The following is a 16,069-nucleotide window of genomic DNA, read 5'->3' on the forward strand; positions in this document are numbered from 1 at the left end:
GTAGTATTACTCGAGAAACCAGTGTAACTATACTCGATCCGGAGCCATCACCCGTGACCTGTTGACAGCGTCAGTTCATTTGTTGTAGCATAATCTAATGACAGTTTTTCTTGTTTGTCTTTCACAATGCAGAAACTACTAGGTGCCAAACCTGACCTGCAAAAAATTGACAGTTCTGGGGAAAATTTTGCAGATGAGTAAATATACCTTAAAAGGACCACAATCACTTCTACATACAGACCACAGCGAAGATGCTAACGAATGTTTGTTCCGGAATATCCCTCATGCCTGTTAACAAACTGGCTTTGTGAGAGCGCTGAATTTGAAGCTTTTATTCATATACCTTTGAGGTAAAGGAAAATGAATCAAATACCAACACCACCTGCAGTTCTTACCCCGCCGGGGTGGCGCAGTGGTTACGGCGTTCGACTACTGTTCCCAAGGACGCGGGATCGAATCCTGGCCTCGGCGGCAGCTTTTATGATGGAGGCGAAAAGCAAGGCGCCCGTGTGCTGTGCAATGTCAGTGCACGTTAAAGAACCCCAGGTGGTTGAAATTTCCGGAATCCTCCACTACGGCGTCTCTCATAGCCTGAGTCGCTTTGGGACGTTAAACCCCACAAACCAACCAACCAACCTGCAGTTCTTATTCCTCCTAGGCAAGGAATGAACAGCTAAAAACAGTGCTGCAGTCCACACCGTAAAAGAAACGAAAGACACGGCCACATCTATAGAGGCCAGCTCAACCTCCTCCAGTCTGCATGGAAAATCTGGTCAGAGACGAGAGAACCCGCCGCTTGCAGCCTCGATGCCTCTTAGTTGATCTGGCAGAGAAGCACTCAAGTTGCAGATAAAAGCTTGATCGGACTTTAGCCATTCCCACTCTTCTTGAAGAGCAAATGATAACATCTTGATTCTGAATGTGAATGGCTCGTCGTGACAAGTTGCGCTTCATCAACCCCCCCCCCCCCCCCCCCCCTCGCTATATTTTCTATCATGTTTATGGCCGCCCTTCTAGTCAACCATTCCAGCATGTTGATCTGAAGTCGATCAAACGTTTTGCGGACAAACTTGCAAAAGTAGTTGCGCTTAATTAGCAGTTGTTTACAACAAGAGAGAGAGAATTCTGCTGCAAATTACAGCTTTAGCGGGTCATGCTGCAAATAAGAGCGTAAATTTGCACATATCATAATAATTTGTTAGAAATCTAACCCATAGTTCATACATACTGTTTATGTTTATTTCTATGGGCGCTCGCCGTATTGAAACTGCGCACAAGCTTTCAGAGCTGCCATGCCTCTCCGGAGTTGACAATGTATATCGGTGCTTCTAAGAGAAGTGCGGCACCTAACTTCGAAGGAACGGCATACAAGCATCTCGGTTGATATCAACAAATTTTACTGGTCTTATGACGGCTTATCCTAAAACCTAGACGTTGGCACCTAGACATGACCTACACATGAGTGACCCCCCCCCCATGTACATACCCTGAGACAAGCCAATGATGCCAGTAGCGCAGCTGGTCACATAACTCATCCCCACGTCCTGTGCCCCACTGCTTCCAGCGCATGCCATTCCAATCCACAAGGGCACCACCATCTGTATAGAGGCAGAGTTATGTGGATGCGAAAACTCGTGCAAATAGGACAGCAGCAAGCATCACGGAAAGCCTTCGCGCTAACAGAAATGCATGTGTTGCTTGCCTCGTCACTCGATGTGGCAAAATAGAAAATTTTGCTTTTCGCCCGGAAGTGCACGCATGAGCAGCCAATAGCATGAAGAACACTCGGCGTACGTGACTGTGGCTATTTCGCACACTTTTTATTTTTTTATGTGTTGAATTGTGACTGTGAATTGCAGCATAAAGTTTGCTTTTTGCATCAACAATGGCCGCGGATTCAACAAACGTCTAATCACAACCGAAAAACAAAAGGTCATGTGAAAACTTGCGTAGGGCAAGTTAATGCGTTTTAATCGCTTTAAACTCAATGCGATGCATTGTAAATATGTTTTATTTTGAATGCTGTTGTCAAATACTTCAATTCTTCAAATTGATGAGATTGTTTGCATTTGCAAATAGTTTTGCTACTATGCCAGCAACACAGTATCGTCGTTTCACGTGGCTGTCAGTTCCACACTGCGCGAGCATGTATCTTGCCCAGTAGGTGATGGAGCATAATTGAATGATGATCACTTTCACCGCACCGCCTCATCACATTGCTCCCTTTTTTGCTCACATGTAGCTCAGTCTTAAACCACAATGCAGAGTGAGCTTGCTATTTATTAGCCATTAAATGCGCTTGGCAGCTAGGCACATGTGAGAGTAAAATATTGCTAACGTTTCTGGTGGCAGCATGGAAATGTGCCCGTGCCACAAGAGCATAATATAGTGATTAGCTATAGCTCGGGACCCTGTGACTGACCACGGTTATCATGCTTGGCAGGAATATCAGGAGGCTACCCTTGACGGCACTTGCAATGCGGACGTGCCAGAAGTTCAGGGTCAAACCCCCTATATTTACAAGCGGATTGCCAGTCCATGAGGGCGAAGGTGGTGCTGCCTTGAAATTCTCGAAATCCTCATATTTTTCTTCTATTCAAGGAATGATTCGAAGGGGTGTGTTTGTGAAACAAAAAAACAAGCCCCTAGGGCCGCTTAGAGTAGATGTTTTGAATCTAGGCATGTTTATGAATTTGGCAGTGAGCATGATCATCGCCTCGGTACATGCGATCATAGTTAATTGTTAACTAGGCTGGATAATGGTGGTCAGTCGCTGGTTTCTGTGCTGTAGCTTGCCCTTTGTCTTCTGGTACGCGTGTCTTCAGTTGTGCGGCACTCTTGAGGCAGCGTGTTGGTTGGCTCGGGCCACGAAAGGGATATTCATGGCCTGTGAAAGGCATAGCTTTTCCAGCATGTTTACAATTACGGCTTCGAGCTTACTTGGAAATGATGTATGGCATTTGCTTCTGGAGAGTTGAGTTTGTTGGCCTGCGCGAATGCGTTGCAATGTGCTGTGAAGAAACGTGGCTTTCCCCACTTGCCCCTGAGGCCTCCAAGGGCAAAGGGTGAGGCTGACAAATTTCGCACCAGACCCAAATAAAAACTACTAGGTTTTACTCCGCTTCTGACTGGGTGCCTATGTTATGGTCTATGTTAAGGGTACATCACCTAGCAGTGATGGTTGCCAGGTGTGAAAGCGTTCCCAGCAGCTTTAGTGCGAAAGCACTACTTTATGAGGTCTAACCGGCTTGCGCTTAAAAGTGACCTTCAGTCTGGCGTGCATGTTTTCAATCCTTCACATCTGTTGTGTAGCGAAACCATCGTAGCTGACCAAAGGCCTCCAGGGGTTACAGAGAGGCTCATTCATTGCCTTGTTTTATATATTACATTATCGATATGTTGAACTGCTTCACGATCCCCTTTGAGTTTGATGTAGCAGATGTTTGGTTTGGGCTAGTTGGTAGCAGTTTCTTCCCTTGAGTTTCTTCCCAGTTTCTTCCAAGGTGACTTCCCTTGTTTTGGGCCCTTTTAGGCTCGCTCGTTGCTGTGGTTGGGTTCTTTGGCACCGCCCCTTGGCCACGGTGTTGTTCGCGCTCCCTCTGTTGGAATAAGTTCACAATGAGCTTTTTATGTAATCTGTTGATAATGCTTTCCGGCCCCCCTCCTTTTTCTTTTTGCTTTTTTCCGAGTCAAGATTGTCGGCCGCCCTTTGTTAAACTGTGTTTGGTCGTAGCATAAGGCCCCTTGATTGTCACATGAGTTTTGACATAAATTGTGCTGCGGTTTTCCTCGAAAATAAAGTTGTCAGCGCCTGTCCTGTCTACATCTGTGTGTGTTGTCCCCGTCTTTTTTGCGCTATGTCTTCAAAAGTTTGATGTATCTGGATTGGACTGCACATTGATAATGTGTTTGCAGAACATGGCAACAGAGGTGCACCTATGATGATGGCAGCGGTGTCCACCAGCACATTGGCAGCGCAACCGCTCGCTGGTTGTCACAAGGCATCACTTGACATCAAAGTGGTAGCAAGCGGTGCATTGTGAGGAGCCACTGTCGACAATGAGAGGCCCAATTCTATTACTCGTACGCTATAAAGACATGAACATTTCTGTTAAAATTGAGATACAGTATCAATCACCTTCAGAAGTGGAGCAGGCCTTTGGTCAGCTGAGCTGGCACGATCGCATTGTTGCCATGGAAACAAGCATGTTGGACCTAAGGCCACCCTGGAGCACACCCGCCATTCACCATGTCGCGTGGTTCTTCAGTGCAAGAGCTAGCAACAGGCACCATGTGTGACGTAGGAGGGCGGTCCGATTGTAGGGGGCACTTGTGATATGTCCCTCAGGATGGACAAACTTGAACAGCGCTGTTGTACTTTTGTCTGGGATTTTTAAGGTGACATTTTGACAGTTCGGTATAATTCATTTCGATATGTTCACTGTGTACGCACTAGAAATAGGCATTTGTTGGCAACATACCAACAGTAATAAACATATTGTCAACACGTAATTTTTACTCGCATATGAAACTGGTGTGGCTGTGACCTGTGGAAAAAGTGACAGGCAGTGCAGAGTATTTTTCAGTAGTATTGCTTGCCCTGTTTATGCAAAGCACAACCTGAAAACCAAGCCCAGGTAAGGGTAACTGCACTTGTGCTCATTAAGTGTCTTAATGTGTTCCTGAAAATGCTTGGCAGCTGCCTGCAATGTTTGTGCAGAGCATAGGTCTGCACCGGTGACCTGACTGAAGCAAGGGTCGTTGTGTGAGGTGGTTGAGCAAGCGACCCCGAGCGACAACTGAGAGGCAGCGCTGAGAGGGGCTTAAGCTTCATCTTTAAGAGCCTGCTGCTCCTTGTTTACATGCATCTTGCTACTCTCTTAATCACTAATCCCCTTGTGCTTTTATTAACTCACACTTACTCAGTGGCTTTATTCATAAGCTACCCCGCTATATGAAAGGCCACCTGACATAAAATCCCACTTTTATCAAGGTGTACAAATGTGCCTACATATGGCTTGGGAGTAGTGTGTCTTACTCGGGACCAGTAGGTGTTTCGATCCCCATGTGACCCTCGCATCTCGAAGGAGAAGTTGGCAGCTCCTGCCATGTCACAGTGTCGTGGCCGTTCGGTCAGTGCCTCGCCATGTCACCTGTCAACTACCCCTGCTAGAGCCATGCCCATGGCCTAACCTAAAGGTCAGAGTCATCCAAATTGAGGGGTAAGGTCAAAGGTCAGGTCGGCTTCGGGGGCATATTTGTGGGAATTGGGCTAGTAGTGCTTTGCCTAGCATCTGGTCTCTAGCCATTATGCGGCTTCCTGGGTTCATGGGGCCTCTTAAGCTGGCTTTTGTAGGATGTGTTTTGGGCACCTGAGCAACCCCCCTAGTACCTTTTACTAATTGTATTGTAGTTTGCTGCAGCCAATCATTACTGGTGTGAGGTCGGGCATCTTTTGATGATGAGCGCAATTCCTGTGGACAAGAAAGACATCCTGATGGAGAGCAGGACGGATTCCAATGCTTCATGAGTGGCACTGTGATAAAAAGCCCCAGATGGTTGTTGAATGACATATTCATGAGGTGCACACATCTCGGGATACTTATTAAAAGCAGTTTCCACATTGCTGTGGTGAAAAATCACATCACACTGCACAGGTCTCCTGTGGCCTTGGCATTCCTCTTGTAAGAAACAAGGGCTGCAGTGTGATGTTTACACAGGTGGGCAGCTCAGCGGTATCTCTGGTTCACAGCTGACGCCCTCACACCTGAGGGATTCCAGAGTTGAATTTTGACACTTTTGACCACTGTGTATGGGGGTTTCTACTGTATGGCAAGTGCAGTGTCACATAGAGGTTTTAAATTTATCAGGAATGCTCGCAAAGACCACAGATACAGATTTGTTGCATTTGAATGTGACCATCAAAATCATTTCACAACCCTTTGTATGTGCTGCGTGCTGCAGAGTGCTTGGTGTCTAAATTGAAGGCCAAACAGCGCAAAAGACAAACAGAGAAGCAGAAGAAACACAGAATGCGCTGTTTGGAGGCTTCAATGTATTTCACCAACTCGCCCATTTGGCTATAGAATTGGCGTCTAAAGAGTTTTTATTTTTAATAGTATTGTAAAGTGTGTGTGCTAATTGTCCATGCCAGCTGAAGTAGCAAGTTTCAGTGGGAAGAAGGGCATTTTGTTCTTCGAGCTATGGTAACTAGTGGTTGGGCTTGCAGGGTCTGACAGCTAGGGGAAGGGAGATGTGACACAAGGGGGTGCAGGTGACCAGTGTTGCTTGCTTACTTCTTTCTCTAGTGAAGAAGACTGCAGAGGAACCCCAGAATGAAGTGGTCAAGAAGCCACGCCTGGAGGTGAGTGCAGCCGTCGCCTCTGCCTAACCTCTTTTCCAGCGCTGGTTATGATACAAGGCATGTTTTGGTTTTCCTAATGTTCAGGTCCCTACTTACCTTCATGGCACGATGGCAAGAAACACTACTTTCCTGCCAAGGTTACATAGCATGCAGGGTGATTTCGTTTCTTCTTCTATCTTTAAAACTACAGGAGAGATACGTCTGTGTGGCCGGCATATGTCGAGCAAGGCAGACTTGATGTACCTTCAGGATTAGATGAGTAATTAACTGAAATGAACTAATGCAGCATTTTGAGGGCAGTATTATATTTCAAGTTTGAAGTCTACTAACATCAAAGTGATCCCGCTTTTAAATTTTCTTAATTGGCATTGTGGTTCAAAATATAATAGAACATCAACCAAATGCATCTCAAAGCTTGTTGAATTGGCTTTCGGCATAGCACATTCACTGAATGGCATCTGCCACATTCCCTAAGCATCGTCAAATGCTGACACTGTTTGTGTGTGTATTTGAGGTGGTGATGGGTGGCTGTTCCTGGCCCTACGGGGCTGGGTCACCGCCGCTTGCGGCGGGGGCTAGCCTGTCACCGTATTTTGTCTGTTGTAGCCCATCATTGCACCCGCCACCGCTTCGGTGGTGGACGACGGCTGTTGTGGCGTGCGTCTTTCTCTCCCTCTTCTTTTTCTTTTTCTTCTCTATTTTCTCTTCTGTTCGCACAAGGCAGTGGAGTTGGCTCAGCTACAGAGCCAGTAGCAGGCCCGTGCATTTTTTTTTCCTTCTTCCTACAACCACAACAACAATGTTGAGGAAGTTGACATGACTTTGGGGGCATTACATCGCATCAAGACATCATTATATAATCATGCAATGTGAGTTAGCCAACTCAGTGAGATTTCAGATGTGTATTTTGGCATTCAATAGTTCAAATCTCACTGCAGATTAAGAACACTTAAAAAAGTAAAATTTGGTAATTTCAGTTTATCACTCACCTAATCATCAATCTCTATGACCCATATGATGTCTACCTTGCTGTAAAACCAACCTACACACACCATACAGGTGGATCTTTCATTGTTTTTGAAATGCAAGTTTGTAAACGGTTAAAAAAATAATAATAAATTAGCCTGTATTGCAAATCACCCTGTATACATAGATGATCACATGCTGTAGAATTAATTATTCAACTATATTTTGCATTTGCTATCCTTTCTAGGTTTTTCTTTGAGTGTGGGTATTCGTGGCTGCTCCACTTTATATTTCTTGGAACGGAATGCCGGAGCAGTTGAGGGGTGCGGCGGCCACTTTTCGATGGAGGCAGAAAGCAAGGCGCTCAAGTGCTATGTGATGTCGATGCTTGTTGAACCCCAGGTGGCCGAAATTTCCAAAGCCCTTCACTATGGCGTCTCTCACAGCCTAAGTCACCTTGGGATGTTAAAGCCCGTGAAAAAACAAACAAATGGAGTAAAAACGTGTCATTTAAGATAAATGCAATTACGGCTAACATTTATTCATGCTGTGTGGCAGGAATATATGTCCCGCTTCATTTTGTGAGCCTGGATTCCTCATTGCACAGCATCAGTAAATAAGATGACCCACAACGCAGTGAGCGTGTCAATAACGAAAACAGAAAAAAGTGTGAAATCGGCCAGCTGTGGTCTCCAGGCAAACAGGTCATCAGATATCGGAAATCAAGGCGGAATCTAGACATTCTCGAATTTTTTTATTTGAAAATACTCCAGTTCAATGCAGGAGTTTTAAGTGGGAGTGCATGGGTTGCAGTACAATAAAAAAAAAATTGCACAGAAAGTACTGGGAAGCCCATTGCGGCTCGGCATTTCAGCTTTGAGGTGGTCAGAGCCCTTTAAAGGGACACGATGGGACCAGAGCTTCGGTTTAAGTGCACCGGAAGTTCCTCTGTTGTATTGACAAGCAGCACCTGTGGTTCTAGCTACGGTCGTGGGCTGACACACACTGTGTGGCTCTGTCTGCAGGAGACTCAGATGCAGCGTGCCAAAGAGCAGTTCTCGGCACGCCTGGACGCCCCCAAAGAGGCTCCCGTTGTCACCGAACAGATCAGGTAGTGCCACTCTCATTGTAGTGCACGCCTGTTCAGTGGCTTAGCAACGTGATGCCAATCAAGAGGAGGCAAGAGGTGTGTGCCTGTGTGTGTGTGCTTGCACGTGTATCAAAACTCGGGGAAAAATATTGCAGATTCTTCAAAGGCATCGTGTGTGCTGGTAACTAGCACTGTATGCAGAAGGGCTTGAGGCAAAGCTGCCAACTTTGATGGTGTGGCTCAAGTTAGGGCAAAAGGAGAGGTCCTGGCATCAACAGTTGACTGTGCTGCTTAGACAACTAGTCTAGCCCTGTTTTAACGAAGTCAGCGGGAATTGAAAATCGTTTCGCTATTTCCGCTATTTCGTTATATCTGAAGTATGAAGAAAAAAAAAAGAGAAATCTGAGTAAATTGTTTTATCGTTGCTGAACGAAGAGGTCCAGCGTTCCCTGAACACATTTTGCAAGTACAGTAGACTCCCTTTAAGACAGAACTCCAAGGGACCATGAAAATTGTTTGTCTTATCAGAAGTTCGTCTAATCAGGAGTGCTTCCAAAAATTATGTTTGAGCATGCAGAGTGTGTCCAAATACCTCGTATATGAGAACAAATGAATAAAATGGCCTTTCAGGAAAATAAACTGCAATACAAGCATTTATTGGACTAATGATTGTCTACTACACTTTGCAGTAGTAAGGCATCAGGCATTGTTGACTGTTACCCAGTCTGTTATTTTTTTTTTGTGTCTGTTGTGAAAATCGATGGCCTGCTACAAAAGCAGACATCTCGCTTAACTTTTGAAGATACCCTTCAGTGCCCTCACACTGTTCAAAAAACTGCTCTAAAGTGTCTAGGCAGGCATCAGCTGCATCACAGGTAACTAGTGCAGATTCAAGCATTGCATTCAAGCTGTCACCTTCAGCAGCAGTTTCCGATGGTAGGTCAAGCACTTCTTCAGTCAGAGCGTCCAGTGTGTCAGCCCTACACGTTTCCACACTTCCGTCAATGCTGACATACGCACTGATGTCAGTGAACACACCCTTACTGCTCAGCACAGAAACAATGCTTCTATCCTCCATGTTCGCAGTGGGGTCCTCATTCGTAGTATCGCAGTCAATCTGCACTGAGCAATCACTAAGCGCCACAAATCCTGCATGGCGGAAGACGTTGGCAATAGTGGCTTGAGTAACCTGCTCCCAGGCGCTCGTCAGTAAGTGGACAGCACTTAACAGGTTAACTGTGTACTCCTTGCTGCTCTCCATGCAAATCAGCATCCTTTGCAGCAGAGAGCGACGATAGTGCCTCTTCAAGCTACTTATTACTCCCTGGTTCATAGGCTGCAGCTTCGCCGTTGTATTCGCTGGTAGAAACTCCAGTCGGATGGCATGAAGTCCGGCGACGTGGCCGTGTCCGGGACAGTTGTCAACAACGAGAACTTTTCTCTTCTGTCTCTGGAAGTGGCAATCCATCTTTTGAAGCCACTGCTCGAAAAGTGCCTGCGTCATCCACGCTTTTGAATTAGCCATGTAACTGACCGGCAGCGTTTTTATGTTTTTAAAGCAGCGTGGTGCTTTAGATTTGCCAATCACCAGCAACTTTAGTTTGTCAGTCCCAGTCATATTTGCGCCCACGAGGACCGTTACTCGAAGCTTGCTCCGTTTGCCCGCCATGCAGTCATCACCAGCAAATGCGAGCGTTTTATTTGGGAGTAGCTGGTAGAAAAGCGCAGTTTCGTCCACATTGTATATGTCTTGAGGGTCATATTCATCCATGAGTTCATTCATCTTGTTCTGCCTCCAATCGCTGTAGACCGCTTCATCCACTGCAGTGGCCTCGCCGACAACACTACGAAAGGCCAGTCCATGCCTTTTCCAAAAACGGTCGAGCCACCCATCGCTGCACGCAAACTCGACATTCAATCGCAGGGCAATTTCTTCCGCCTTAGCTTTCAGTAGCACTCCATTCACTGGCAAATTCGCACTGCGCGCTCTCTTCACCTGTGCGCATCCTCTTCCGCTTCGGCGCAAACTCACCATCTTCCAAAGCACTGGTAATCCGCACTTCGTCCTTCACGATACCGCTCACGGTACTTTTCGCGATGCCGAACTTGCGTGCTATTTCAGTGTTTGAAAGCCGGCCGGCGCGAACTTCGATCAAAACTTCGGCCTTACAAAGCTCAAGCGGCTTTTTTCGAGTTGTTGGCCGACTAGCCATAGTAGCAACACGGCGCGCACGAAAACAAACAGCGCACACCACGAGGTGATAGCGTACAGCCTGGTTTTTTTCTCTCTCCCTCTCTGTGCTCTGTTTCGTCCTTGCCCGAGGTCGTACCAAGACAGCCGGCGCGACGCGAAACGCGAACCTACTCCTACTGCGGGGACAAAAGGAGTGAGGGGGGGAACGGTGGGAGAGGACGAGCAGTGGCACTCTTCCGCCTTCATAGAATCTCATTTCCGACGCCGACGTGCTTGTCGGCGGCACGGATGGTCGTGGCACTGGAAAGCTTTTTTTTTTTTTTCTTTTCGGACGGTCGAGTAAGCTGCGCGGGTGGGGTGCGGCCGGCCGTGAAAATTCATCTTAACCGATTAGCGATTGCAAAGTGTTCATCTTAAGCGGATTTTTTTTGCATTTACTCTATGGGGAACCAAACAAACGACCTCCACTGTTCATCTTAACCGAGGGTTCATCTTAAGCGAGTTCGTCTTAACGGGAGTCTACTGTACGGTCTTCAGGATCGCAGCCTCCATACCGTCCAACAGCAAACCGAAGAGGTATGAACATCCGTAGTGTGTCAACAGCTGTGGTGGCTGCTGCAGAGGTCACTGGCTTGGGGGTGCAACCAGCGTCATCGCAGTCACTCTCGGGGGCACTCTCCGTCCCATGATGTTCCCGGCAACTTCGTCACTCGTGAAGCCCTCCGTGGCAACAAGTTCGTCGTCGGTGGAAATTAAGTCCATGTGGGACAGACCTGGAGGCACAAGGTCCAACTCGTTAATGGACTTCCATAGCTGCTCCAAGCAGGCTGTCGTGGCAGCATCATCAGCTGTTGCAGTGATGTTAACCGCGGTAGTTTCGTCCTTGGGAAGCGCCGTGTCCATGCCGATGTTTTGGGAGAAGACAGCTTTCTAAAAGCAGTGAGCGATAGTCAGGTGCTTCACGTTCCTCCAGGCTCCACTTGCAAAATAGATGGCCTTCACCAAAAGGACCTTTATCTTGGCCATGTTGTCGGCAAAGCGAGAGTTAAATGCAAACAAATACGAACGCCCTCCACCTCGACTGATTTTTAAGTCGGTGGAAGGGCTTCCCTCTCGGTTGATGGTGACGGGTGCGAAAGGAGGGTCTCGTGCCGGACCCTGGAGGACTTGCTTTGCGACTGACAGCTGCAGAGTTGAGCACACGTCGTCCATCAAATGAGTGACCACCGTCCGATGCTTTTCCAATGCTGACTAAACATTTATTAACTCAAAATAAAATAAGCAGAACTAACACATGGTCAGATTTTCCGGCTGTGTGTCCAACGAATTTCTATCATCTTCGGGAGTGCCTCAAGGCTCCAACTTGAAGACCGCTGTTGTTTTTAGTGTTTGTTAATGATTTGCCGTTACATGTCAAGAACTCGAGAATTTTGCTCTTCGTAGATGATTTCAAATTATTCCGTAATATTTAAGATATTGAGGACTGCCGCCAATTGCAAGCTGACACGAGAAATGGTGTTTGTTGAATCACTTCAAGTTGAATATTAAGAAGACTTCTGTCCTGTCTCTAACTAGGAAACGTGACGCAGTTGTGCTTGATTGTACACTTTTGGCGGGTCAGATTTCTCGTGTGGCCAATGTACGAGACCTTGGTGGTGTTGTTGATTCAAGGCTTGGTTTTAGATTGCATGTAAATTAAATTGTATTACATGCATTGAGACATATTGGTCTTATCTCTAGACTAACAAAAAAATTTCAACGGCACGAATGTCTACGCACTTTATACTGTGCCCTTGTTAGACCATGTCTTGAGTTCGCGTCAGTAGCCTGGAATAATGTATCGGCCACCTACTGCAAAAAAATTGAAAATGTCCAGCGTAAGTTCGTATGCATCTTTTATGATAGATATATTGGACGTCGTCGTTTCTACGACTACGATTCTCTCTTGGCAGACCTCAATATGTCTACTCTTGGCGACAGGCGACTCATACGTGACATGCAGTTTCTGCAGAAAGTTGTGCACGGTTTCATTAACTGTGAGACCTTAACTGATGTCGCTGAATTTTCGTGTGCCAAAGGCCGCAAAATGTTTTGACACATTTTATCCAGATTTGCACGCCAACTGTCCAATGACTCGTTTGCAAATCCTGTATAACAAAATGTTTATTGACATGGACATTTTTGCCTAATTGTTGTTTTCATGCTTGGTTTTAAATGTTTTTAAGTGGTCATTCTGATGTATCTGACCTAGTGTGTGCTCCTTTAGGCCACTTGGCTGTTAAGGCACACTCAAATAAACATATCTATCTCACACTTTTCATTACATTCAGATTACATGACGCCGAGCCTACTATCGGCCACCGCCACGAACTCCTGTCTACTTCATCCTCGTTGTCTCCTACCTACGGCCCCGGGCCACCACCAGTCACACACGACTGGCCCGCATGGCTGCCGTCCAGCAAAAGCCCCACTCTCTCATTCCCGCACCCCGATCTCAAGCAATTCCCGCCAAACCTTGCTGTTTAGCCAATGACAACCCCCTCGCAACACTACAACCAATGAACAATTTTCCCGCCACTTTCTCCCGAATTAAACACTTCATATAGAAAAGAAAAACAAAAAACATCACACACAAGCGAAGCAGCTCGCCGCCCTGGCTAGCTATGCCACAAAGAAAACACAGAGGTGCACCGTGCTGGCCATTTCTATCGTCGCCTCGCGCGCAGAAGACAACACGCCTCTCGGCTGTTTCAAACCTGAAACCCGAGCCTTGGCACCCCATGAGAGCCGAACGCCCGTCTTTCCAGGAAGCGCGGCGCCGTTTGTGGGACAGGCTACAGTACCCTCTCGAGCTCACACCCCCCTTCTCCTTGCGTCCCCGCTGTGCCTTTCGTGGGTCCAGCCCGCTCTACCTTTTCGTTTTCATTTGACCGGAGTGCACTATTTTCTTCCCTCTGCTTTCTCCACGACGCACTCTGGCTGCGTTGTGCTACCTCCCCCCTTCGCCTTTTTTTTTTTTTTTTCTTTGGCCAATTCGAAAAGAACAGCTCCCTGGTTAGTTATCCCACACAAAATAAGAAATGCCACCGAAGCCCCTCATGCCGCCGCACTTGCCCCCTTGCGCTGAGATGCACGAAATCTTTCCCTCGTGGCACCGGGCTTGTTCATAAAATAGCGAAAAAGAAATACAGGCATGCAAGCACATAAATCCATGATACACTTCTCAAAACAGCGCAGTGCAACCCAGAAACACACATTTTCAACCTGCGGTAAAAAAAAGAAAACACGACAAACATGCATGTGCATCAACAAAACAACAACAATTGTCCAAAAAGGCGAGCTTAGAACACCGCTGCTCTCTTGGTGCATGCTCCGAGGACGTCCCCTTCCCATGCTATGTTTGAATGCGGGATAGAGCGTTGGCAAGCACGTTGTGGCCCTGAAGCTCAACGATGTTGCTTCCATTTTATTCCCCCTCTTTTTGCTGCACAGCGACATCCGCCGCAGTGTCTCGTAGTTTGTCCAAATTGAAATCTCTCTCCAGCTTCTCGTTTTTTTTCTGTTCTACTAGTTTTACAGGGCTAGTTGCGAAACAAATTGCTCTTGGGCACATTTAATACTGTCAGCCTGCTCCAAAATGCTCCAAAAAGCTAGAGCCTGCTTCCACCCCTTCAACAGGGTGTTGCTGGCGTAGCTTTATCTTCCTGCCCACTTTTATTGCGCGTGCCATTTTTGGGCTATATTGAACGGAGAAGAGGTGCGCATTAGAATGAAGTCAATGCATCATTGCAAAATTATAATTCTGGCTCGACCACTAGCTAATGCTATCGTTAGCAAGTGCTACGCGGGAATTGGTGAAATAATTATTTTTTAACCAGCCTTTGTTGGTACAGTTATATATTCTTGAAGTGCACAGATCTTTTGGACTGTGGGATTTTATTTTACAGGTCCCACCAAGTTGGAAAAATCTGTACATCTTTTTGAGCATGTTTTCAGGGTTTGGGTGCGGTTTGATCTGTAAGGCTCAAAGAAACACCAGAGGGAGCCTTGTCGCATTCAATGTTTGAGGAGAGGAGTGTTGTTGCAGAAAGCTTTTATTGCTTGCATGTAAGGGCGAGGCACTGATGTCTACTTCTTCCACGTACCAGGTCCCTTTCGGAGGCCATGTCTGTAGAGAAGATTGCAGCCATCAAGGCCAAGCGGTTGGCCAAAAAGCGGGCCACCATCAAGGGGGATGATGACTTGGGCTTGGCTGATATGCAAGGCATCCTCGAGTATGATGTCGATGTCACACGAGATATCGTGAGCCGCGAACGTCAGTGGCGCACGCGGGCTACTGTGCTTCAGAGTGCAGCTAAGGTAAGGGAGCGCTGCCTTCTATAAACAGTGAGGCACTGCACACTCATTGCATGTGTTTCACATTTTAACCCTTTGAGGGTCCCAGATGGTGAAATTACTTTATTGCGGATTTTGAAAGTTCAATACGAGTAAAATCAAGGAAAAGTTGTAGAAAAATTTTAGGAACCGTATTTTGGAGTCAACGTTGCTCCAGAGTGCAAACTCTGGAAACCACAAGGGGAGCAGGAATACCTTGTGAGCATCAATGATAAACAAGCTACCAGCAGCCCCAATAAAGATGGAAAGCGGTTTCTGGGACCCCTGCACCCAGAGTGGCCATAAAGATACAAATCAAGTTTTGCGTGCCTCCATTGCGATCACGAGGGGGGGAGGTAACCGAAACCATGCAAGGGCCTTGCCGGAGACCGGGCCACAAGCTGCAGCTAGGAATCAGTTCTGTTTATCCCCTGCACCGAAGCGCCCATAAAGATATAAATCAAGTTTCGCGCCTTTGTTGCGATCACATGGCAAAACCGAAACCGCAGTAGGGTGGCAGCGTTGCTGTAGACCGGAAGGCACGCTGCAGCTAGGAAACACGTCTGTTTATCTTTGCAAAAAGGCAGCGCAATAAATTTCAAGGGCTTCTTGTAAGCCCCAGGATGTGGCAGCACCTGTCAGTGAGCATGCATCGTCATTAGGGCGCGAAATTTCAAACGGAGGATTGAAACCCTACCGGTATGGCAAAAAACCTCAAGGGACGGAAAACCGCCGCAGTACATTTACGGCAAAAACCCTCAAAGGGTTAACACACGGAATTTCTGCCCCAACTTTTATCCACAGTTTCCAGCAGGTATCAGTCAGAGCTATCACTTTCATGCTTGCAGCAAGAGGGGACACTGTCTAGCAGTACGATTTTGACGCCATTTCAGCATACTGACGGAGTGATATTTACACTATGAAGCAGTACTCGCACCTTGCACAGTGTCAGCAGTGCGCTGCTGCTTTTGAAAAAAAACTAATTGTTGCTGCTGAAAGCACCATGTTGAGCACTGCCACATAGACTGGGTGAAATGGGAGAGCCTGCAGCGACTGCCATTGGGTGGCTTTGTACCAATGC

The 16,069-nt window shown here is 46.9% G+C and overlaps 1 protein-coding gene across 1 annotated transcript in view; it reads left to right on the top strand.

The window, feature by feature from the left end:
• The window catches only part of hyx (cell division cycle 73 hyrax), a 118,534-nt gene that overhangs the window by 7,385 nt on the left and 95,080 nt on the right, over positions 1-16,069 (top strand). Inside the window, exons 5-7 of the mRNA XM_084608873.1 lie at positions 6,309-6,364; positions 8,356-8,441; positions 14,763-14,973. Of these exons, the coding sequence (XP_084464999.1) occupies positions 6,309-6,364; positions 8,356-8,441; positions 14,763-14,973 (353 nt within the window). The remainder of the gene's footprint in view (positions 1-6,308; positions 6,365-8,355; positions 8,442-14,762; positions 14,974-16,069) is intronic.

This window comes from Amblyomma maculatum, chromosome 7, assembly GCF_055883805.1.
Source record: "Amblyomma maculatum isolate TAMU_Amacu chromosome 7, ASM5588380v1, whole genome shotgun sequence".
NCBI classification, from domain to species: Eukaryota; Metazoa; Arthropoda; class Arachnida; order Ixodida; family Ixodidae; genus Amblyomma; species Amblyomma maculatum.